The following is a 25888-nucleotide window of genomic DNA, read 5'->3' as shown; positions in this document are numbered from 1 at the left end:
GGTGATGGTTAGAGGCTTGAGTCAGGTGCAATGGAGTCTTCCTAAAAGTATGTTGTGGGGGGGAGCCATGGTAAGAGCCACCCAGGCAGCTGTGGGAAACCACGGATCCTCCATCTGCCCTGGTTTGGGGTTCAAGGGGTGAAGACATGGGCTGGGGGCTGCTCTCAGACCCCCTTAACCTGAGCAGATGAAGGATCCGCAGCTCCCGACAGCTGCCCAGACTCCTTGGGCCACTCTTACCCGGGTCAGGCTCCAGCTTCTGGCCTGGCTGAGGGGCGGGACCTCAGGGGGTAGAGGAGGGGCAAGGGACCATGCCATGGCGAAAAGTGGGTGGCCCTGGCTCGGACACTTTCAAAAGTGCAAGGGCCGTGGTCCCTTGCCCCTCCACCCCGTTTTGGCACCCCTGCAAGATATGAGGGGGTCATGCTCAGAGATACCAGGAGGGGTTACAGGTGTGGTTCCCAGTAACTGTGGCAATCTCCTGTCTAATCTGTATTGTCAATGTCTCCTTAAATTGCGAACTCCCATGGCAACTGACCATATCTCCTCCTTTTATGTCTATAAAGCGTGTACCACACTGAGGCTTAGGGTGAACAGATGCCCCAGTTTTTATAGGGACAGTCCTGATCGTTGGGTCTTTTTCTTGTATAGGCTCCTATTACCCCCCACCTCCATCCCAATTTTTCACACTTGCTGTCTGGTCACCCTACTGAGGCTGCTCAATAAAGAATCTGAGAAGCAACCTATTGTTAGTTTGAGTGTCTCCAGCAAGACATTTTTTTAAATCCATCAGAAGCAGGATGCCTACCAAACAAGCAGTAGGGCCATTAGATGACCAAGATGTTAAAAAGGGAACTCAAGGATGACAAGGCCATTCCAGAGAAGCTAAATTAATTCTTTGCATCAGTTTTCACTGTAGAGGATGTAGGGGAGATACCCACATCAGAGCTATTATTTTTGGTCGACAAATCTGAAGTACTGTCCCACACTGATGTGTAAACAGAGGACATGTTAAAACAAATTGGTAAATTAAACAGTAATAAGTCACCAGAACCAAATGGTATTCACCCAGGAGTTCTGAAAGAACTCATATATGAAACTCCAAAACTACTAACTGCAGTATTTAACCTACTACTGAAATCAGCCTCTGTACCAGATGACTGGAAGGTAACTAAGGTAGCACGGGTATTTAAAAAGGGCTCCAGAGGCAACCTTGGCAACTACAGGCCACTGAGCCTAATTTCAGTACCAGGCAAATTGACAGACGCTATAGTACAGAATAGTACAGAATAGAATTATCAGACACATAGTAAACATGATTTGTGGGGGAAGAGTCAACATGGCTTTTGTTAAGGAAAGTCATGCCTCAGCAATCCATCAGAATTCTTTGAGGGTATGTGGATAAGGTGATCCGGTCCATATAGCATACCTGGATCTTCAGAAAGCCTTTGACCAGTTTCCTCACCATAGGTTCTTAAGGAAACTAATTAGTATGGCTACAATTTAGGCATGAGTATTTTTAGTAGAAGTCATGGCCAGGTAATGGCCAATAAACAAAAATTCATGGCCCATGACCTGTTCATGACTTCTACTATAAATAACCTTCACTAAATCTTAGGGAGGGTAGGGGGGACTGCTGCTGTGGGGAGTGAGCTAGGGGGCCACTGCTGGGAGGGAGTACTTGGGGAGCTGCTGCTGGGAGGGCAGTGGCACCAGCTGCTGAGGGCCAACAGAGCAGCAGCTGCTTCAGCCACCCTGGGAACACTTCCAGGGGCCGCTGAGCAGCGGCTGCTCCAGCCACTCGAGACAGCGCTGCCTGGGCAGTCCCAGGACCAGCCACCCCAAGAACTGCTGCCTGGGAAGTCCCCGGGGCCAGCCACACCGGCCGCTGCCCGGGTGGTCCCTGGAGCCAGCTGCGCGAGGCTGCCTGAGCAGTGGCCAGTGTAGCTGGCTACAGGGCCACCTAAGTGGCTGGCTGAAGAGCCACTCTGGCAGCGGCCAATGTGGCTGTCCCTGGGGCTACCTGAGCACCTGGCCCTGGAGCCAACTGCTTGGGCGCCCACAGTGGCTGCTGCTTGGGTGCCCAGGAGTCTGCCACAGTGGCTGCTGCTTGGGCGCCCAAGGGTCTGCCACAGTGGCTGCTGCAGAAGTCACGGAAAATTACCAGAATCCGTGACTTCTGCAACCTCCAGGACAGATACAGAGCCCTACTAATTAATCATGGGATAAGAGGGAAGGTCCTCTCATGGCTCAGTAACTGGTCAAAAGTTAGCAAAAAAGAGTATAAATAAATGATCAATTTTCACAATGGAAAGCAGTCAACAAGGGTGAGCCCTAAGGATCTGTATTGACACCAGTACTGTTCGACATTCATAAGTTATCTGGAAAAGGGAGTGAACAGTGAAGTGGCAACATCTGCAGATGATATAAAATTATTCAAGATAGTTAAGTCCAAAGTTGACTGCAAAGAGTTAGGTTAGGTCTACACTTAAAACACTATAATGGCACAGCTGCAGCTGTGCTGCTGTACCCCTTCAGTGTAGACACTACAGCGACGGGAGGGATTCTACCATCGCTGTAGGTAATCCACCTGCCCAAGAGGTGGTAAATAGGTTGACAGAAGAATTCTTCCATCACCCTAGCACTGTCTACACTGGAGGTTAGGTCAACTTAATGATGTCTCTCAGATATATGGATTTTTCACACCCCTTTTCAGTGTAGACCAGTCCTTACAAGGGGAATCTCACAAAACTGAGTGACTGAGCAACATGGCAGATGAAATTCAACATTGATAAGTGCAAAGTAATGCACATTAGAAAAAATAATCCCAACTATACATACATAATGATGGGTTCTAAATTAGCTGTTACCACGCAAGAAACAGATCTTGGAGTCATCGTGGATAGTTCTCTGAAAACTTCAGCTCAATACACAGCAGTGGTCAAAAAGGCTAAAAGAATATTAGGAACTATTAGGAAAGGAATAGAAAGAAGACAGAAAATATCATAATGCCACTATATAAATCCAAGGTTTGCCCACACTTTGAATACTATGTCCAGTTCTGGTCACCCAATGTCAAAAAGGGTCTAGTGGAACTGGCAAAGGTACAAAGAATGGCAACAAAGGGAAGAGCTTCCATATGAGGAGAGACTAAAAGGATTAGGGCTGGTCAGCTTAGAAAAGAGATGACTAAAGAGAGATATGACAGAGGTCTATAAAATCATGAATGGTGTTAAGAAAAAGTGTTATTTACCTCTTAACATAACACACAAACCAGGGGTCACCCGATAAAATTAATAGGCAGCAGGTTTAAAAACATAAGTACTTTTTCCCACAATGCACCATCAACCTGTGGAACTCACTGCCAGGGGATAGTGTGAAGACAAAAAAGATAACTGGGTTCAAAAAATAATTAGATAAATTCCTGGAGGATAGGTCCATCAATGGCTATTAGCCAAGAGGGGCAGGGATGAAATCTCATGCTCCAGGCAACTCTTAACCTTTGACTGCCAGAAGCCAGGAGTGGAAGACAAGGTGAATCATTCCCAAATTCCCCTTAAAGCTCTAGTACTAGCCATTGTCAGAGATACGATACTGGGCTAGATGGACCACTAATCTGATCCAGCATTACAGTTATGTTCTTATAAATAATTCTATTTCAAAACAGATCTGCCTATATTGTATCTTTTAAATTTATTTTTATTTCTCAGTCCTATGTTTTTTCTACTATGATAAGAGAAGAAGAACAAGATTGTTATTGCTTGAGGGAATTCATCAGCTCTTGCTCTTTATTCCTCGCCAGAGGTCATAATCATCTCCACAGCAACTAACTGATGTCTCAAGGAGGATTGATTTTTGTTTATTTATACACCCTCCCACACAGGGCTGAAAAGGTTAGAGACCAATCTTTTTTCCCTTTACATTTAGTTCTCATTGATTTGCCATGGATGATTGCAAACTGGCATGTTTCCCAACCTGCTCCACAAAGACAGTCCACCCAGTCTGAGAAGTCCAACTTACTGCCGTCCTCAGGTTTCGGTTTTGTTACTTTATTGTTGTTTTCTCTGTTAATAAAGATCCAAATAATCCTTCCCCCGAGGCTGAGCTGCTCAGCCCTCACCCAAGGTCTATCTGTCTCTCTCTTTTCAGAAAGCCAGGACCACCTCTGTAATATCCAGGCAGAGTAACAAGTCACCAGAAGAATATCCTTAACCCCTTCCAAGCAGGATCAACACTTTTTAACGAGGTGGGGTGTTTTAGGCAAACACTACTTACCCGTTACAGTAAAGCTGATAGAGCAGGAATAGTCAAATTGTTTAAATATGTTAATCGATTGTTTTGATGCTTCTCCTGTCACTCATGATCACATGGACCACCTCCCATTGGTGATCACATAACATCCCTGTGGCAACTGCAGCAATTGCATGCATAGAAAAGTGAAAGTACTCATATATATAGTTTAGCTGCCTTTCATTGGTTTCACAGCTGGAAATGAAGAGAAATATGCAACCAGCAAGTGCTGTACAGACGACAGTTGGGAACCTCTGAGACAGAGTGTTCTAGGCCCATACAGTACAAATATGGTATTTATTATGTAGGGATTTAACTGTTAAATAAGGTGTGAAGAACATGGAAGGTATGTGTATTAATTTTTATGAATATTTATGTGTGCGTGTAGGGAAGGGGGAAGATTTGGTGGTTAGTGTAGTGCTGGCTAAAAGGCAGCTAAGGGTTAAATCTTTCAGGAACCTGAAACAATTGCTGAAGACAGAAGTCAGTTGCCTGGTGCTCAGTCAATACTATGAATCTATTCCAAACGGCTCTGGTTTGGCTCTGGTTTCGTCGGCTCTAGGGGCTTGGCTTGAAACATCAGGAGATCTCAGGGTGGGAAATTTCAAACAAAGGAACTTTGAAATGGATAAAAGGCAGCTTGGATCTTGAGGGACACAGCATGCTGACGGGATGGTGGGGGAGGGCTGTCTATGAGACAGGCAATAGTTGCAGGGGTGCAGCCTGCTTCATGCAACCCAAAGCTTTGGAGCTGCCTGGGTTAAGCAGAATCTATTTAAACTAGCAAGGAAAGGTTAGGTTTAGGTAAGACAATATGCATTTAGGCATTTGTTATTTTAACCCTTTTCTCTCTGCTTGTGATGTTCCTACAGATAAATAAATCATACTCTGTTTTGAACAAGCTGCCCTCTGTCATTGCATTTACAGCTCCCTGAGAGAATTCTGGATCGGGTCAAACCCAGTTGGCTCTGCTGGAGGTAATATGGTTTGTAAATAAAGGTGCTGTAAACTCGTGGTCCAGTCAAAAGTGGGATGAATTGCAGGATTTTACTTAGAGAAGGGCAGGTATAGGCCAGTCACCTGAAAGAAGCGCCCATGGAGAGATACAAAGAGATCACAGGTACAGTTCATCCCTGAATAGGGTGACCAGATGTCCCGATTTTATAGAGACAGTCCCGATTTTTGGGTCTTTTTCTTATATAGGCTCCTATTACACCCCACCCTCGTCCTGATTTTTCACATTTACAGTCTGGTCACCCTATCCCTGAACCATATAATACAAGGCTCACCAGCTTACAAGAAATTCACCAGGAGTATGACTTCATCAGTGCCCCACAACTGACACACCATAGCTATGAATTACACAATTTTCATAAAGCTCCTCAATATTTTTGTGAAGTTGCTTTGTACAGAAAAACCCATTGGGATGATAACTTGTAGAGAGGAGCAGATTATTTTGGGGAAATATTATAAAACAAAGAAAATAACTTAAAATAAATCAAAGCTACAATAGCATCTTGAGGATTCTGGTGGCATCATATTCCATGCTTTTGATTTATGAGTGCACCAGAAACCCCTCAGTGGCATCATCATAGCCACACAATTCTATCTTGACAAAACGGATAGGACAGTTATGCAGCTACACTTTCCAACACTCTACCATACAGAGACAAGCAAGAGCTACAAAGTGAGGACAGTTTATTATAAATAATGCTACATCTCACCTCATTGAAATCTCCAATCCTTGGAATGTGATTTTTCCTGCTCTTCCCAAGGACAGATCCAGAGTTTGAAATCACCACTGCAGTGTTCCACAAAGTTCCTCCATGTACATCATCTCTCTCCAAAATTGGAGACACCACAACCATATTGTGCTTCTTTGCCAGCTATAGAAATGAATAGAAAATCTCTCTTACAGAAAAGCCTGTTATGATTAACTCTGTTTTCATCTTTTCCCCCTCAAAATAGAATACAGGAGAGGTTTTCATTCTGTGCATTATTCTGACCTCAGCTAAGCACTAGTGATGAATATATGATGCACTGAAACTCTAGTGTTACATTTTTCTTGTTCAGAGAGGGATACCTCAGTGAAAACTTTTCAGTCTGAATCCTTCTAGAACAAGCATCGAGTTCCAGTTAGATGAATTCTGCTGTAGAAGCAGTTTTTAACCTGTAAGCCAGATCCACCCGCACCCAAAAGGGGCATAAGGAACTGCTGAGAAATAAGAACGGGGAGAGAGTGTAATTCTGCTCGCATTCCTTCATTCTGATACACTGCTTAGTGGATTTGCATAACAAGAGCTGGTCGAAAAAGGTTAAAAAAATAATAAAATAAAATTATGGGACATGCTTAAAAGAACATTTTTTATTTTCTGAAAAATAATAAATCAGTTTTTCAAAAAAAACCCAAAAAACAGAAAACTAAATTTTTTTTCAATTTTTGTTTTACCTTCATTCTCCAGTGACAAATTTTTCAAAAAAATTTCTCATTTTATTCAAATAGCCATTTTCCACTGAAAAAATGTTTCTACTCAGAATTTTGACCAGCTCTACTTACAACTTGCATCTGAGCCTCAGATTCTAAAGCTTCCCATAAACCCTGGTGCTGATTCCTGATGCCTTCTACAAAGAACCGGAGCAAAGGATTAATGAACGCACTTGCTAGGGCTTTCCTGTGAATGCCTGATATGTGAAGTCACAATATGGAAAGTGGACAACTCTATGCAGACATTTATTAAACCAGTCTGGACCTACTAGTCATTTTTATTCTCTTTGTAAAGCATCTCATGTATGGCTTTTAGCTATGGGATAAAGCATTCAGGTTCTCTTCAGCACCAATACAGAGGCATATGAAACTGAACTCCAACAGTTGGGAACAAAAGGATTCAGGCAAGGCAGAGTCTTCAAAGAATGTCTCAGGAATGACTCTCTAGAACTAAGTCCCGGATTCTACTGGCTGCTCATCATTTAAGCATTGTTCGTCCTTGTATTCTTCCTTCCATTAAATTTAGTGTTAGTGACATAACAGACAGACATTACACAATTTGATGATCCCCAATTATGCTAGGTATAGAACCATGGCACTGTGCAGCAATAGCAAATCCTTTTTTGAGTAGGAATTTAAATTAGTCATAGAGTCATAGACTTTAAGGTCAGAAGGGCCCTCTATGATCATCTAGTCTGACCTCCTGCACAATGCACCCACCCACTCCTGTAATAAACCCCTAACCTATGTCTGAGTTATTAAAGTCCTCAAATCATGGTTTAAAGTCTTCAGGGTGCAGCGAATCTTCCAGCAAGTGACCTGTGACCCATGCTGCAGAGGAAGGCGAAAACCCCCCAGGCCTCTGCCAATCTGCCCTGGAGGAAAATTCCTTCTCGACCCTAAATATGGTGATCAGCTAAACTCTGAGCATGTGGGCAAGACTCATGAGCCAGACAAACAGGAAAGAATTCTCTGTAGTAACTCTGATCCCACCCCATCTGACATCTCATCACAGGCCATTGGGCATATTTATCGCTAATAGTCAAAGATCAATTAATTGCCAAAATTAGGCTCTCTCATCACACCATCCCTTCCATAAACTTATCAAGCTTAGTCTTGAAGCCAGATATGTCTTCTGCCTCCACTGCTCCCCTTGGAAGGCTGTTCCAGAACTTCACTCTGATGGTTAGAAACCTTCGTCTAATTTCAAGTCTAAACTTCCTGATGGCCAGTGTGTATCCATTTGTTCTTGTGTCCACATTGGTACTCAGCTTAAATAATTCCTCTCCCTCCCTGGTATTTATCCCTCTGATATATTTATACAGAGCAATCATATCTCCCCTCAGCCTTCTTTTGATTAGGCTAAACAAACCAAGCTCTTTGAGTCTCCTTTCATAAGACAGGTTTTCCATTCCTCGGATCATCCTAGTTGCCCTTTTCTGTACCTGTTCCAGTTTGAATTCATCCTTCTTAAACATGGGAGACCAGAACTGCATGCAGTATTCCAGATGAGGTCTCACCAGTGCCTTGTATAACGGTACTAACACCTCCTTATCTCTACTGGAAATACCTCGCCTGATGCATCCCAAGACTGCATTAGCTTTTTTCACGGCGATATCACATTGGTGGCTCATAGTCATCTTGTGATCAACCAATACTCTGAGGTCCTTCTCCTCCTCTGTTACTTCCAACTGATGAGTCCCCAGCTTGTAACAAGTATTCTTGTTATTAATCCCAAACGCATGACCTTGCACTTTTCACTATTAAATTTCATCCTATTACTATTACTCCAGTTTACAAGGTCATCCAGATCTTCCTGTAGGATATCCCGGTCCTTCTCTGTACTGGCAATACCTCCAAGCTTTGTGTCATCCACAAACTTTATTAGCACACTCCTGCTTTTTGTGCCAAAGTCAGTAACAAAAAGATTAAATAAGATTGGTCCCAAAACCGATCCCTGAGAAACTCCACTAGTAACCTCCCTCCAGCCTGACAGTTCACCTTTCAGTATGATCTGTTGTAGTCTCCCCTTTAACCAGTTCCTTATCCACCTTTCAATTTTCATACTGATCCCCATCTTTTTCAATTTAACTAATAATTTCCCATGTTGAACCATATCAAATGCCTTACTGAAATCGAGGTAAATTAGATCCACTGCATTTCCTTTGTTTAAAAAATCTGTTACCTTCTCAAAGAAGAAGATCAGGCTGGTTTGGCACAATCTACCGTTTGTAAAACCATGTTGTATTTTGTCCCAATTACCACTGATCTCAATGTCCTTAACTACTGTCTCCTTCAAATTTTTTTCTAAGACCTTTTTCTTTCCTTTCTTAAAAATAGGAACTATGTTAGCAATTCTCCAGTCATACGGTACAACTCGAGGTTACAGATTCATTAAAAATTCTTGCTAATGGGCTTGCAATTTCATGTTCCAATCCCTTTAATATTCTTGGATGAAGATTATCTGGGCCCCCCAATTTAGTCCCATTAAGCTGTTTGAGTTTGGCTTCTACCTCGGATGTAGTAATATCTACCTCCATATCCTCATTCCCATTTGTTATCCTGCCATTATCCCTAAGCTCGTCATTGAAGATTGAGGCAAAGTATTTGTTTAGCTATTGGGCCATGCCTAAATTATCCTTAACCTCCACTCCATCCTCAGTGTTTAGTGGTCCCACCTCTTCTTTCTTTGTTTTCCTCTTATTTATATAGCTATAGAACCTTTTACTATTACTTTTAATTCCCTTTGCAAGGTCCAACTCTACATGGCTTTTGGCCTTTCTCACTCAATCCCTACATGTTCTGACCTCAATAAGTTAAAGTCTCCCATGATCACACCATTCCCATTAGTATTTACTTCATTAAAAACATTAAAGAGGTCTCTATCCATATCCAGATCGGATCCCAGTGGTCTATAGCACACCCCAAGCACTATCCCAGGAGAGGCTCTAGTAGCTTTCTTCCCCCAATGTGATTTCTGCCCAGAGAGACTCTGTCTTATCCATTCCATCACTTCTTATTTCTTTACAGTTAACCTCATCATTGATATACAGTGCTACTCCACCACCTTTGCCTTTATTTCTGTCTTTCCTAAACAGCACATACCCTTTAATACTTGTATTCCAGTCATGACTATAATTCCATCACGTTTCTGTTATCCCTATAATATCTGGTTTCACTTCCTGCACCAGTAACTCTAGTTCCTCCATTTTGTTACCTAGGCTCCTCGCATTGGTGTACAAACATCTTAATTTTTGCTGTTTGGCTTCACTCACATTCTTTACCCAATTAGGCACAGACATTCTATCGTCAGTATCTCCTATTACACTGGTATCTACACTACCCTTCCTCCTTATGTCCATTCTCCTGCCCATGGCTGTATCCTTTCTTACTTCATTTTCTTCCCTCTCAATGTTAAAATCTGGCATGGAGATTACTTGGACATTTCTCAATCATATCCCCCAAATTCCTAGTTTAAAGCTCTCTTAATCAGTTGTGCCAGCCTCCATTCTAGAAGTCTATTTCCCTCCATACTCAGGTGAAGTCCATCCTGAGAGAACCGTCCTCTGTCCATGAATGCCTCCCAGCAGCCATACATCCCAAAGTTCTCCTTATAGCACCCCACCTGAACCATCTGTTAATTATCAAAATCTTGTCACACCTTTGTTGCCCTTCTCTAAGAACAGGCAGAATCCCACTGAAGATCACTTGAGCCTCAATTTCCTTAAGCGTCTTCCCCAGCCTGGCATAGTCTCCTTTGATATGTTCTAGCGAGAATCTAGCAGTATAATTTGTTGCCACATGAAGGACAATCAGTGGATTCTTTCCCAATCCCATTAGGATCCTCTTCAGCCTCAGGTGCACATCCTGTATCTGAATGGCTTCCCTACTACAAAAGCAGTTTCTCTTCCCTTGGTTTTCACACCTCAACCGCTAGAAGAGGGCCTCATCCTCCCTGATTGAACTAACTTCGTTATATCTAGCCTGCTTCTTGCTTGCATATATATACCTGCCCCTGGAAATTTCCACTACATGCATCCGACGAAGTGGGTATTCACCCACGAAAGCTCATGCTCCAATATGTCTGTTAGTCTATAAGGTGCCACAGGACTCTTCTCTGCTTTTACAGATCCAGACTAACACGGCTACCCCTCTGATACTTGATCCCATGTCTTAGCACTCAGCAGAAAGCACACCCTTCTGTTCTCTGGATCAGGTCTGGTTACAGGACTGTCTATTCTTCTCAGTAAGGAGTCCCCAGTCATGTAGACCTGGTGATGGTGCAATTCTCTGGTCTATCACCTGTTCCCTCTGGCTGCAAGTCCTCTCGATTCCTATTCTCCCTTGCAATCCTCTGTAACCCATCCTGTATCCTCCTGGGGCTCATATTTGGTGTGATCTCTATTGACTCTTCCCCTCTTCCTATAGAACTAGCTGCTCTTCTCTTCTTCCTTGCCCTCCCACCTTCGGTGACCACCTGCTGTGCCCCTTCTTCATTTTCCAACTCCACAAACCTGTTCCTGAGCTCTATTTCTCCTTCACTAGCCCATCTTTTCATCTGCCTGGTTCTCTTAGTCACATGCTTCCACCGTCCACTTTTCTCACCCAGCAGTCTCCCCTCAGAGTTCTTTGGTCCTGCTTCCATCTGCAAGTCTGAGCTTTTCCCTTCAGCCTCCTCATATCTCTGCTCCATCATCTGCTTGAACTCCCTTCTAAACTCAACCAGAGTTTCCACCTGCATCTCCAATCCTCGGATCTTTCCTTCCATCAGCTCTATCAAGCGACACTTCATGCAGACGAAACTCTTTACATGATCTTGAAAGGGGTACCTGAAGATACCGCAGCTTCTATATCCAGTCGTCTTCATTGTATCTTCCACTGCTTGGGTCACTCCTACTGCTGCATCTGTATCTGTCATAGCCTTCCCACCTAAGTCCTGTTAGTCTGGGAAACACAAACCAAACCAAAACACCACCACCCACAGCAAAACAAACCGCCCATGAGCACCACAACACTGCCAGAACGCCATACACTCCCTTCACTAGCCTCTCTGATCCTCTGCCTGGTTTTCCTAGTCTTCTCCACAAACTCCCCTATTCACAGCTCTGTTTGCTGGCTCCTGTGCCTAAATTGTTCTTTATTGCAATAGATCAAATATAAGAAAGCCTTTGATCAATGAGTTACTGTAGTTATACAGTAGGTAGTGGATCCATACATGTAAATGCATTTATGTTAAAAAGTACAGGTGCTGCCTTGTCCACAGGAATCATAGCATCACAGTACCTTTTAATAGTCTAGCAAGAATATTTTGCACTAAATTTTAGTACTGATAAGTTATTTAACCTTTGGCTAAATGACATATTCTCTTCTTTCCCCTCATGCCATTTTACTTTTCCATAAGTCTGAATATTTCTTGCAGGATCTGCCCTTAGTTCATTAACCTCACATTGAGAAGTGCCCCACACTTGGCCTAGGTCAGACTGAAGCTGTAAAGTCGTTACACATACATGCTTAGTAGGTCAGATCACATCTGGATAGATTCAGGCCCACAACAAACCTGATCATGTCAGTGAATCATTTAATAAAGAAAAATACAACGTCCCTTATAAAACTAGAGAGCTGTAGACTATTTAAGATGGCAGAAGGTGAAAATTATCCCACAATCACTCTTTCACTTAGTGATCCCTGGCCAAATGACTGCCAGCTATTAAAAGGTCACCTCTGTGGCACAGAAAGCTGTATTCTGTGTTACATGTCAGAGGAAGGATGTAGAAGAATCATATGAAAGTGTTTCCTTTTCAGAACATTAGTTAACTCATCAGTTAATATTCTTTGTGTAATGCTTTATTAATGCATAGTCTGTTCCATTCAAAAGGAATTTCTTGACTAGAAGTTAAAGGTGACTGATTGTGAAGCTTATTTTCTTCTTGTAAAAATACGGGAAAAATCAGGATAGGAAGTCTCACATATCTTACAGGGTAAAAGGCACTATATAAATGTAAAGTAAGATTTTTAAAAAAAACTTTCATATTGCATGTGGTGTTGTCCATTTCACTAACTCTCACAATACATGCTTTGAACGTGCTGGAAAATTATTTTTGGTTATTTAATTCTTACAACTTATAAGACTGATATACAAAAAGTGATCACTACACAATGGTATGAACTCAGCTTTTTACCTTCTGACAGAACCTTGTTGTGAGACCATCCTCTGCTGACTCAGCAAATTCAGTCCATGGAAGCTTCTCTCTTGTACAGAATGCAAAGGGCATAGCTAATAAAATACCAAGTCAATATAAAGGCTTCAGATCACTGAGCTGGTATGGAGTGGGTTCTGCTTTACTCATATAAAACAGGTCAATTAAATGTGTTCAGAAGTTGCTTTTGTGAAAACTGAGAAATAATTACCACATCTGAGTATGGTACTACTATCTCCTTCTCCCTGCACAAAGGAGTTTGATTCTTGAGAATGTATCATTTAGGGGTCTCCAATCTTTAGATTGTCTAGGCTGCATTCTCACAGAGACACCATGACAAGACCAGCCATGTATAGTTCCAGTGCTCTATATGCAACAGACCAGGATCTAATTTCTTCTTACTCCACAGCCCAGGAAGGACAAGAAATGTTGCAGAATCACTCAGCACTATGGAGCAAAGACAGCACCTTGTAATCAGCCAACATTTGTTCAATTAAAAAGCCAGGCTGAGTCCCTACTAATTTGAAATGGGAGGCCTAGCTGGCCAGAAGAGAGGTAGTGGTTATGATTAGAGACCAGGAGAGTGAAGTTAATATAGGTGAAATGAGAGGGGAAGATTACCCACTATCTCACACAGAGCAGAGGATCCCCCGAAGGAGTGTCTGAGGAAGAAACCTACAAATTAATGACTAAGACATATTTCCCCCAACAGTCACACAAGAGGTCCTTCAATTTTGGTTTTGGCCAGTCTTAATCTCACACATCCTCCATTTTCATTTAAATATTATTTTTCTGTTATTGAGAATCTTCCTAAATGAAACAAAACTTCCAAGGAAGAAAAGGGGAAGAGCAGGTGAAAGAACACAGAGTAAGCATAACTAAAAGCATCGCCGAGATGCAGGCTCTGCCTTTGCAGACCTACATAGGACCTGCACACAGCTCTGTTAACAAGGATTCTTTTAAGTTTCTTTCAGAAAATAACGATTAGGATCAGTGGATTGTATCCTGGAATCTCTGATTCATAGTAGCAGCGGAAAATTTTTTAAATATAGAGTACCTCTTAAATGGAGAGGAATTGGCTATTTTCAGAAAATTAGGCATTTTAAAGGCAAAGAATCTGGACTTGGGAAGGCTACAGAAAATACTCACTCCAAGCCTCTTGAAAGCAGATCACATTGACCCCACACATTGCAGCCACCTCCACAATCTCCTCTATTCGCCTGTGCAGTGCAGCCACCTGGTTGTAAGAAATTTGACCCTATAAAAACTCATAAATCATAATTCACTTGTAACATTAAGGTTTTGGTTCTGCTACCTTTATTCACGCTAAGTAGTACCTTGCTTGGCACTTCACCCCATTAATTTCAGTGAGAATACTTGTAGGGTAAGTTACCGCTCAACACAAGCAATGGTTGTAGAATTAGGCCCTAAAGAGTTAGGGCAGGAGTCGGCAACCTTTCAAAAGTGCTGTGCCGAGTCTTCATTTATTCACTCTAATTTAAGGTTTTGCGTGCCAGTGATACTTTCTAAAAACGTTAAAATGTATCTTTCTATAAGTCTATAATATATAGCTAAACTATTGTTGTATGTAAAGTAAATAAGAATTTTTAAATGTTTAAGAAGCTTCATTTAAAATTAAATTAAAATGCAGAGCCCCCCGGACTGGTGGCCAGGACCCAGGCAGCGTGAATGCCACTGAAAATCAGCTCGCATGCTGCCTTTGGCACGTGTGCCATAGGTTGCCTACTCCTGAGTTATGGTATTTTTAAAGGTATTTAGGTGCCTAACCGTTCACACAGGTACCTAATGGGATTTTCAAAAGCACATATCTGCATCTTTAGGCATTCTATTCTAGATACATTTAAAAAACTGGCCTTCATTCCCTACATGTGCATTAGAGATCTATATACCTTAAAAGATCCACACACAAAAAAACCTTTCTGAGGCTGTTTTGAGATGTGACACTTAGCAATGTGAATGAGTAAGCATACCACCACCAGAGGTTAGACCAGTTTCTTGAATTGATATCTGTACATCCTGCAAGCACATGTAGATTCCAGAACATCCCCTAAAATACCAGCCCTGGAGCTAGCAGAGTTATGAACTGACAAAATGCTTGTTGGAGCAGTATGTTGCTTCACTCTTGAGCCCCATACATCTGACAACTTCGACCAGAAGTTCTTTAACTAGAAGTTAGGAGGCCATCGGCCTATGGTTATCTGCGGGACAGTTGCTTATGTTTGGATAAAGGAGAGATGGGATGATCAGGGACAGGGATGGCCATGGACTTGCTACTACTGAAATGCAGACAAGCTCCTCCTTTTGGCATATGTTCTGGGTCTAATGAGAGAAGCTCATTCTCTGAGGCTTGAAATGCATGTGCACACACACACAGAGTTAGTAAACATGCTTCAGTCAGTATCATACAAGTTATTAACCTCAAAGCATGTTTTAGTGCATCCCTAAGAAGAACCAAGCAGTGCACCAATGATAGACTGTTTGTATTTTTCTTTAATTAAAAATCTTTACACAGGAACTCTTCTCACTGGAGAACTCTAGTTACAGAGAGGCATAGGGACAGTGGCAATGAGATTTGGAGCCATTCATATATCTCCATCTCAAATCCAATCCAGATTGATACCGACCAAACAGATATAACAGCTCTGTAGCGTTATGCAAAATGACTTGGTGGTCTTGGGCCAGTTTCTAGTGGAGAGGCATCCACATAACAAATGGCAGCAACTGGCATTCTTTTTGGCATACCACACAGATAAAGCAAGAATTTGACTAACACAGAGAATGAGCTACTCTCTCTCTCTCCAAAACACAGTGTCTGAGTGAACTTTCTGCCCTGTGGATAAATCGGACAATCAGTCCAGCATATTTCACAAATGTGAAATTCACCTTCATTTTGCTTTTAAAGAGACTACAGATTTACATAAAACTTGCACCTGAAGGTGTGCATCTTGTATCAGACACGCCAGTGTTCATCTGATGAAAGACTCTCCTCAGACCTAAAGAGTTTTAGAGCATAGAATTTATACAAATCACCAACCCAGCATTCTGCAATCATCAACTTCAATTCTCTGAACATGAGACTTTTCTGGTTCATTTGACAGGTAAAGGCTTTTAGCTTAGAAAGCCAGCAACTAAATATTTAGCTTCAAGAAAACTACAAATAGCTTGGGCGAGTCAATAAGTAAACAATAGAAATGAGATTTTCTGATGAAGCTGCATGTTCTACTTTGAGTCACAAGACTTCTTGGCAATTTACCATTCAACAAGTCAAATCCAAGGCCATTAGGTAACGTAGGCCCTAAAATTGATAGCGGACAACACAAGAAATGCAGAACTGATAGCGTGACGTGTGAAAGACAAGGTGGGTGAGGTAATATCTTTTACTGGAACAACTTCTGTTGGTGAATGAGATAAGCTTTGAGATACACAGAGGTCTGGGAAAGGTACTCAGGGCTTGTTCTCATGTACAGTAATTCAGCTATGCCACAGTAGCATTTTAGTGAAGATGTTCCTACACTGACAAGAGAGCAGCGTAGTAAATCCACCTCCTTGAGAAGCTCTCCCATCAACACAGTATTGTCTAAATGGGGTGGCGGGGAATTGTAGATCAGTATCACTCAAGGGTATGGATTTTTCCACATAAGCAACGTAATTATACCAATATAGGTCTATAACCTAGATTTGGATTCAGAGTGTCACAGCTCAGTACAAGGTGGAACAGACTGATAAATATGAGGAGTTAAGACGTGTTGCAAGAGACCATTCGGGATGATGTGCACAATTATCACCTCTGCAACCACTGGACAAAGAAGTGTTAAGGGGTTACACACTGTTGTAATGAGACACAAGACCAGCCTCTCAGTCTAACAGCTTGTTTACACTACCACTTTTTACAGTCATAATTTACATCACTCAGGGGTGTAATGCTCTTCTCTAGGGTTGCCAACACTTCAAGGTTGTCCTGGAGTCTCCAGGAATTAAAGATTAATCTTTTAATTAAAGATGATGTTATGTGACAAAACCTCCAGGAACAGGGACAACCAAAGTTGGCACCCCTATCTCCTGCAGACATAGCTTCCGTTTCTCATTGGGGTGGAGTAATTACCTCCACGGGAGAGCGCTCGCCTGCAGGGCTGCCCAGATGATTCAGGAAGCCTGGGACAAAACAATTTCGGGGACCCCTTCCATAAAAAAAAGTTGCAATACTATAGAATATTATGTTCTCGTGGGGGCCCCTGTCGGGTCCGGGGCCTGGGGCAGATTGCCCCACCTCCCCTGCTCTCCTGTCGACATAGTGTGTCTTTACCAGACGTGCTACATCCATGCAGCTGTACCAACGTGGGGCGGTAGTGAAGACAGGCCCTAAAGAGTGAGTCCCTGATTTCAGTGTCAGAGTTTTAGGAATTTAAGCTGCCAGGCTCATGTGACAGGCGCTGATCCAACCGAAGAGCTGCAGCCGGCTGACCCAGAGCCCCCTTTCCAGGTGACTGTACCTGTTCCGCCACGGGTGTGTCTGTGGGCAGGGGGATTTTATTCTGAACCAGCCCCACTCGAACAACACGGGGCTGCCTCAGCTGCTCGGGCGCAGCTCCAAATCCACAGCCCTGCAGCTCAAACGCCCTCTGGCTCGCAGCCGACAGAGCCGCAGCCGGCAAGGCCAGTTTTCTGAAACGGCAAAGGGCGGGAATGAAGGACGCGCGCGCCTCCCCCCTGCAGGCAGCCCGAGCGCCACGCGCCTGCCAACCGCCAAGCCGGGCAACAGCAGCGGGACGCGGCCACCACGCCTCGGGCGAATCTGCGCCCCAAAGGCTCCAGCTATGGCCACGTCCCCTCCCCCCAGGCTAGGTTACCCCCCCAAAGGCCGCCGAGTTAAGACGCCCCCCACAGCCTTTTCCCCCACCGCGTTCACGCCCCCCAGTCCCACAGCGAGGCCGACAGCTGGCGCAGGGGCTGCTGGGAGCTGTAGTCCTCCCGCACCTGCTCAGGCTGCCGTAGAGGATCCGCTTCACTTCGCCGAGCTCCTCGGGCGGGAGGTGCCGCTCCAGGCATTTCTCCAGCGAATCTAGACTCCCCGCCATGGCGGCTCCGAGGACGAGGGAGGCAGCGGTGGCCGACAGCTGAGCGGACTGCACGGGACCGGGCAGGCTAAGTGACCGTTACCCCTCCCCCCCCGGGGGCCGCCAGCCCGAACACGCCCCGCAAATGGGACCCGTGGCCCGGGAGACACGCCCCCGCCTCTTCCCCCCAGAGGGGTTTTGGCGCGTTCCCCTGCTAGGGAGGCGCCTGCTGTGGGGTTAGACGTGTGAGGCCGGGTGGGGTCACGGAGATGTTTGTCCACTGGCAGCAGCCTGGGCAGGAGCAGTGCCAGCGTGGCCCCCAGGGCCCCTCCACCCTGCTGCTCACGGCGCCCTGGGAATAGCACCGCCATAGGGGTGGGGTGGGGGCACCACCCATTTCCATGGCCTGTGCACCCCTTTGTGGCTGCCCACCAAGAGCTGGTTGGGATGTGCCCCTCTGGCCTAGTCTGTCGCTGCATAGAAAGCAGCCTGCACTGGATTGGAACCGGCCCCCAGCACTGAACCGCTGCATCTTCTACCAACCCCCCGGAGCCAGGCAGGCCCTCCGCTTACCCCCTCTTCCTGTTAGAGTCACTAAGGGGCGACGGTCCCTGCCATGCCCAGGATGTTTGTCTAAAAGATCTGCTCTGGGCACTATTCTGGGGGAAGTTCTATAGCCTGTGTTATACAAGAGGTCAGACAAGATGGTCACAGGTTCCAGTTGGCCCCTTCAGCCTCTAATCCCTTGCTAACCTAGAACCAGAACACGGGCACAACAGACATTTAAGAACTTTTTAGATGCCCAGTAAGCAAATCTACAATATGAGCAGGCGAGGAAAAGAGGGAGTATCATAGTTTACTCAAAATGTCATGCATCTCATTGTGTGTATAATTTTTAATAGCAAAAAGACACCACACAGCAGCCAGAAACAGTAATGATTAACCTAGTCCTCAATCTACCACACAAAGAACCAGAGCCAGAATCAATCTACCACACAAAGAACAGCTCAGACAAAATAAGGAGGCAATGTACCAGCCTCTATTTAAACACCTATCTGAGACAAGGAACAGTGGGTATGAATAAAGGATAGTTCCTTTAGTAAGTACCAAGAGGCTAGCCTGTTTAAACCTCATTATTCCCACCAGAGTCAATAACTACTGGCCATGTTTTGTGCTTCAAGGTGTTATTGTGAAACGAATAATATGTAAGCATTTTGTTCCCATGAGAAGACTGATTACAGAGTCCAGTGACTGTTACAAATGTCTTAATAGATCAAAACTATGACTTTTAGAGTCTTTTCTTTAAGTCTCCTACAAGACAAGGTGTAACGAAGTGGGGATTTTCTTGGTTTTTTTCAGTGGTTTGCATGCAGAGGGGGTGGGACTCGGTTTCCCTGGGTGTTACTGGTTCAATGAGGTGATGGGAGAGGGAGTTCATTGTTACAGAGCCCCAGCGATGGAATTGGGACCCCAGCCAATGGCCAGGAAAATGGATACCCCAGTGACTGGTGACCTAGTGACCAGGAGGCCCAGCTTGGCTGACACAGCCAGTTCTGGCCAATGGGAAGACAATGGGCTGCGGAGAGAAGACCCCAGTGACCTGACCAACTGGTTCCAGCCAGTGGGGAACAAAGGATGGCTGAGAGGAGAGGAGGCCCAGGCGACCCTGTTTACCTGGACAGAAGACAAAGGACAGAGGCGGTGCTTGGGGGCAGGTGATATCGGATGCCCTGCTGGAAAGCAGGAGGTCTCTGGACTGGAGAAGGAGAGAAGGAAGCAGGAGAGATTTAGATGTACTATGCTGAGGGAGGCCAGGCCTGAGGGCCCTGAGAGTTTCCTATGCTGTGTTCAGACGCTCAGTAAACCTTCCTGGTTTACACTGGATGAGAGTTGCTCCTGTCTAGAGAACAGGGTTGTATTATTCCCTCTGAGAGTGGCAGCCCCGGGGTTCCAGAGCGAGTGGACTCCCTGAAGGGGCCCATGGCAAGAGACAGGTGTGCCAAAGGCTCAGAGAGGTGTGGTTCCAAGAGGTGGAGGGGCTTAACCCCCAAGAGAGAGTGGACCCCTGAAAAAGGCGGTCACACTGAAGGGGGTTCCCTTCAGGGATTGTATGGGGCCAAGAGTGGGCATGACCTGTGAGTCTGTGACACATGGCAACACACAGCACTTGAAAACCCTGATAATAGCAAATGTTAACTAAGTTAAATATTAAGCCTCTTAAATATTTGCAAGGGAAGAGTAACTTATATTAACTTTTAATGTAAACAAAAAGAATCCAGGGGTCATCTGCATTTGGAAATGCCAGCCTTTGCAGATCCGCCCATATGCTCTCCTGTGATGGTACCCAGGGTTGTGAGGCACCTCACCACTGCCTGGCCTTAGCACAAAATAGTTTTGTCTGCGCCTGTTGTGGATCTGTGCCCTGAAACCACCAGCCTGTAGTAGCAAAACACTACTTTCCAGGCCTTGCTCTCTCTGTACAGGTAGTGATAGGCACACACCAACCCCTGAATACTCAGAGCATTCTCTGCAACATCCAGCCCCTTATCCAGTGAACACTCACACAAATCACCAGGCCTGCTGTTCCCAAAGGAACAGTACACTCAAGCTTGTAAGATTCAGTTTAGGACTATCACTTTGCTTAGTTAAATTTATTTTTGTTTTCACTATAACTATATTATCATAGCAGAGATTCAAGTAATAGTGAGTAAGACTATTGGAAACAAATGGCTACGTATAAAGCAAAATCATAACTTGCTTTCTAGAGACTAAACTTAACTAACAGTTTAACCTCTAAAGAAGTTTATCTCACCCAAAGTTCTCTTCAGCATTTCCACCAAAGCTGGTTGAGACCCCCTTTTCATGAAGCAAAACTGCTGTCCTTCTCTTACTGCCTTAGTGAAGGCTGCCTGAGGCCTGGTCTACACTACAAGTTTAGATCAAATTTAGCAGCGCTAAATCAAATTAACACTGCACCCGTCCACACAACGAAGCCATTTACTTCGATGTAAAGGGCTCTTAAAATCGATTTCTGTACTCCTCCCCGACGAGGGGAGTAGTGCTGAAATCGACATTGTCGGTTCGAATTAGGGTTAGTGTGGACGCAATTCAACGGCAACTATCCCACAGTACATCATTGTGACCGCTCTGGACAGCAGTCTGAACTTGGATGCGCTGGCCAGGTAAACAGGAAAAGCCCCAGGAATTTTTGAATTTTATTTCCTGTTTGCCCAGCCAGGAGAGCTGATGAGCACAGGTGACCATGCAGAGCTTATCAGCACAGGTAACCATGCAGTCCGAGAATCGAAAAAGAGCTTCAGCATGGACCATACGGGAGGTACTTGATCTGATTGCTGTATGGGGAGAGGATTCCATGCTAGCAGAACTACGTTCCAAAAGACGGAATGCCAAAACATTTGAAAAAGTCTCCAAGGGGATGATAGAGAGAGGACACAATAGGGACTCACTACAGTGCCGTGTGAAAGTTAAGGAGCTCAGACAAGCATACCAGAAAACCAAAAGAAGCAAACGGACGGTCCAGTGCAGAGCTGCAAACATGCCACTTCGACACTGAGCTGCATGGAATTCTAGGGGGCGCCACCACCACTACCCCACCCCTGACCGTGGATTTGGAGGAGGGAGTACTCTTAGCCGTGCCTGAGGACTTTGCGGATGGGGAAGATGAGGAGGAGGAGGAGGACGAGCTTGCGGAGAGCACACAGCACACCGTTCTACCCAACAGCCCGGATCTTTTCCTCAGCCTGACTGAAGTAGCCTCCCAACCCTCCCAAGGCAGTATCCCGGACCATGAAGCCATAGAAGGGACCTCTGGTGAGTGTACCTTTGTAAATATAAAACTTGGTTTAAAAGCAAACATTTTTTAATGGCTAATTTGCCCTGAGGACTTGGGATGCATTCGCGGCCAGTACAGCTACTGGAAAAGTCTGTTAACGTGTCTGGGGATGGAGCAGAAATCCTCCAGGGACATCTCCAGGAAGCTCTCCTGGAGGTGCTCCAAAAGCCTTTGCAGAAGGTTTCTGGGCAGGGCAGCCTTATCCTGTCCTCCATGGTAGGACACTTTACCACGCCATGCTAGTAGCAAGTAATCTGGTATCATTGCATGGCAGCGTATGGTCCCAGTGTTTGCTGGCATTCAAGCAACATCCATTCTTTATCTCACTGTGTTATCCTCAGGAAAGTGATATCGTTCATGGTAATCTGGTTGAAATACGGGAATTTAAATAAGGGGACAGAGGTAGCCGTTCCTACGGGGCTGTTTGCCTGTGGCCAAAAATAAATCCTTCCCTGCAGTTAGCCAAGCAGTTGGGGGGCATTGGCACTGAGCCGTTCGCGTTTGGCTAGCAGGGATCTTCCCTGATACCAGCCACGCGGTGCGGTGTAAAGTGATAATCCCAGAGAATTGGATGGGGGGAGGGGTTAGTTGGTTTCTGCTGCTGCACGTTAACACGAAAACCGGAACACTCAACGGGCTTTGCTTGGTATGGGAAAGAAGAGCACTGTTTTTATGAAGGTTGCAGAAGCCAAAAGACAATGGCTTACCATGGCCACATGCAAGCCGAATTCTATTGCCCGGCCCTGCATCTGTGATCTCTAACACGAAAGTTGCAGGAACTCAATATTAAGATACAAAGAGCGACCTTGTACCGAAATCACATGTGTTATGTAATGTGACTAGTGGTGTTCACTGTGAAAGAGTATACTCATTGTTCTGTAAAATATATCCTTTTAAATACTTCTCTCCCTTTTTTCCCTCCCGCAGCAGCAAATTTTTCAAGCCTCCCTCCTCCATTCCAAAGGCTGTCTCGGATAAGGCGGAGAAAAAAAATGCACATGAGATGAAATGTTCTCTGAGATCATGCAGTCGACCCGCAGTGAAAGAGCTCATTTGAATGAGTGGAAAGACACAGTATCACAGTACAGGAAAGCGGCCAACGAACATGAGGACAGGAGGGATGAATGTGAGGACAGGAGGGATGCTCAAGATGAGAGGTGGCAAGATGCAACGCTGGAGCTACTGCGGGATCAAACGAACGTGCTCCAGCGTCTGGTGGAGCTTCAGGAACGGCAGCAGGATCACAGAGTGCCACTGCAGCCCTGTATAACCTCCCTCCCCATGTTCCATAGCCTCCTCACCCAGATGCCCAAGAACGTGGGGAGGGAGGCTCCATGCACCCTGCCATTCCACCCCAGTGGACAGCCCAAGCAAAAGGCTGTCATTGAACAAGTTTTGAAGTAGCCTTTAGGAAAAGGCTTCCCTCCTCCCACACCTCAGCCAGGCTACCTTGTCAGTTCTCTCCCTAGTTTTATAATCAATTAATAAAGAATACATGGTTTTTAAATGATAGATACTTTATTTCCTTTTAAAGCAAGCTGTCATCGAAGGGGGGAGGGTGGGTGGCTTACAGAGAATGAGTCAATCAAGAGGGCAGGTTTTCATCAAGGAGAAACAAACAGAATTGTCACACCATAGCCTGGCCAGTCATGAAACTGGTTTTCAAAGCTTCTTTGATGCGCAGCATTTCCTGGTGTGCTCTTCTAATTGCCCTGGTGTCTGGCTGCGCGTATTCAGCAGCCAGGCGATTTGCCTCAACCTCCCACCTGCCATAAATGTCTCCCCTTTACTCTCACACAGATTGTGGAGTGCACAGCAAGCAGCAATAACAGTGGGAATATTGGTTTGGCTGAGGTCTGAGCACGTCAGTAAAGTGCACCAGCGACGTTTAAACATCCAAATGCACATTCTACCACCATTCTGCACTTGCTCAGCCTATAGTTGAACAGCTCCTGACTACTGTCCAGGGTGCCTGTGTATGGCTTCATGAGCCATGGCATTAAGGGGTAGGCTGGGTCCCCAAGAATAACTATAGGCATTTCAGCATCCCCAACGGTTATTTTCTGGTCTGGGAAGTAAATCCCTGCTGCAGCCGTTTAAACAGATTAGTGTTCCTGAAGACACAAGCATCATGAACCCTTCCCGGCCATCTCATATGGATGTTGGTGAAACGTCCCTTGTGATCCACCAGTGCTTGCAGCACCATTGAAAAGTACCCATTGCGGTTTATGTAGTGGCTGCCCTAGTGCTCCGGTGCCAAGATAGGGATATGGGTTCCATCTGTCGCCCCACCACAGTTAGGGAATCCCATTGCAGCAGAGCCATCCAATATGACCTGCACATGTCCCAAAGTCACTGCCTTTGGTAGCAGCAGCTCAGTGATTGCTTTGGCTACTTGCATCACAGCAGCCTCCACAGTAGATTTGCCCACTCCAAATTGATTCCCGACTGACCGGTAGCTGTCTGGCGTTGCAAGCTTCCACAGGGCTACCACCACTTGCTTCTCAACTGCGAAGGCTGCTCTCATCTTGGTATTCTGGCACTTCAGGGCAGGGGAAAGCAATCATGACGTTCCATGAAAGTGGCCCTACGCATACAAAAGTTTTGCATCCACTGGGAATCGTCCCACACCTGCAACACTATGTGGTCCCACCAGTCTGTGCTTGTTTCCTGGGCCCAGAATCGGCGTTCCACGGCATGAACCTGACCCATTAACACTATGATCTCCAAAGCACCGGGGCCCGCGGTTTGAGAGAATTCTATGTCCATGTCCTCATCACTCTCGTCGCCGCGCTGCCGCCTCCTCGCCTGGTTTTGCAGGTTCTGGTTCAGCATAAACTGCACCATAATGCGTGAGGTGTTTACAATGTTCATGACTGCTACGTTGAGCTGAGTGGGCTCCGTGCTTGCCATGGTATGGCATCTGCACAGGTAACCCAGGAAAAAAGGCGCAAAATGGTTGTCTGCTGTTGCTTTCACGGCAGGAAGGGGGGGGAGAGGGGGCCTGACAACATGTACCCAGAACCACTCGCAACAATGTTTTTCCCCCCATCAGGCATTGGGATCTCAACTCAGAATTCCAATGGGTGGGGGAGACTGTGGGAACTATGGGATAGCTACCTACAGTGCAACGCTCTGGAATTCAACGCTAGCCTCAGTACTATGGACACACAGTGCCAAATTTATGTGCTTAGTGTGGCTGCATGCACTCGACTTTATATAGTGTGTTTCCAAAATTCAAATTCTGTAAAATCGGAGTAATCCCAGAGCATAGACATACCCTGAGTGTCTTCTCTATTGCCCAGATATACTCAGCCAGATCTTTGATCTGTACCACCAGATAAGATTCTCTCCCCTAAGCTGTTTTTCTCTGTTAGTTTCTTTCTGATGTCCCCACAACCGTTATTTGCATTCAGTTCAGACTAGTGTTGGGAGACCCATTGTGAACAAGACAATACTCATTTCACATGTAAACAGGTAGATAGATATACAGCTCTTCTCTGACAGGAAACCTGTTTTTCACCTTTGCTGGTGACCAGAGCCGGGATGGACCAGGGCAACAGCCCCGGGTCCCACACTTTGAGGGGCCCTGTGCTTTGGGACATGGGGTCCACGGCAGCCTGGGGGTTTAGCAGGGGGCCTGGCGCTGTCAGCAGCAAGCATCCCAGCCCCAGCCTGCCCCACCGGCTCCTGGTGTCGCTCGAGGGAGGAGGCAGAAGCTGGAAAGAGGTGGGATGGGGAAGGGGTGGAATGGGGGTGGAGCAGGGGCGGGAAGAGGCGAGGCAGAGGCGGGAGTGGGCTGCATGTCCCTCCAGCTCCTATGGGGAGGGAAGGCCAGGGGGGCTTTATGCACTGCCCCTGCCACAAGCTCCAGCTCTGCAGCTGCCATTGCCCAGGAACCTCAGCCAATGGGAGCTGCAGAGATGATGCCTGTGAGCGTGGGCAGCGCACAGAGCTCCCTGGCCCCTCTGCCCAGGAGCTGGAGGGA

The 25888-nt window shown here is 45.5% G+C and overlaps 1 protein-coding gene and 1 long non-coding RNA gene across 4 annotated transcripts in view; one reads left to right on the top strand and one right to left on the bottom strand.

Moving 5' to 3' along the window:
- Positions 1 to 18540, bottom strand: part of UPB1 (beta-ureidopropionase 1) — a 40944-nt gene extending 22404 nt beyond the window's left edge. For 2 of the 3 annotated variants that reach the window (XM_050924510.1, XM_050924511.1), the window contains exons 1-5: positions 17968 to 18540; positions 17484 to 17655; positions 14122 to 14209; positions 12955 to 13049; positions 6015 to 6176 (exon numbers count right to left, since the gene is read on the bottom strand). In XM_050924510.1, the coding sequence (XP_050780467.1) occupies positions 6015 to 6176; positions 12955 to 13049; positions 14122 to 14209; positions 17484 to 17655; positions 17968 to 18068 (618 nt within the window). In that variant the 5' untranslated portion in view covers positions 18069 to 18540. The remainder of the gene's footprint in view (positions 1 to 6014; positions 6177 to 12954; positions 13050 to 14121; positions 14210 to 17483; positions 17656 to 17967) is intronic. The other variant, XM_050924512.1, reaches the window with a different exon arrangement.
- A 484-nt stretch (positions 18541 to 19024) lies between these two features.
- Positions 19025 to 23407, top strand: LOC127035059 (uncharacterized). Its single transcript, XR_007769543.1, has 2 exons — positions 19025 to 21878; positions 22828 to 23407. It is a non-coding gene; the product is annotated as an uncharacterized LOC127035059 (long non-coding RNA).
- The last annotated feature ends 2481 nt before the right edge of the window (positions 23408 to 25888 follow it).

This window comes from Gopherus flavomarginatus, chromosome 15 (assembly GCF_025201925.1).
Source record: "Gopherus flavomarginatus isolate rGopFla2 chromosome 15, rGopFla2.mat.asm, whole genome shotgun sequence".
NCBI lineage: Eukaryota > Metazoa > Chordata > Testudines > Testudinidae > Gopherus > Gopherus flavomarginatus.
Note: the sequence above shows the minus strand (reverse complement) of the source record. Positions and strands in the feature narration are given on the sequence as shown.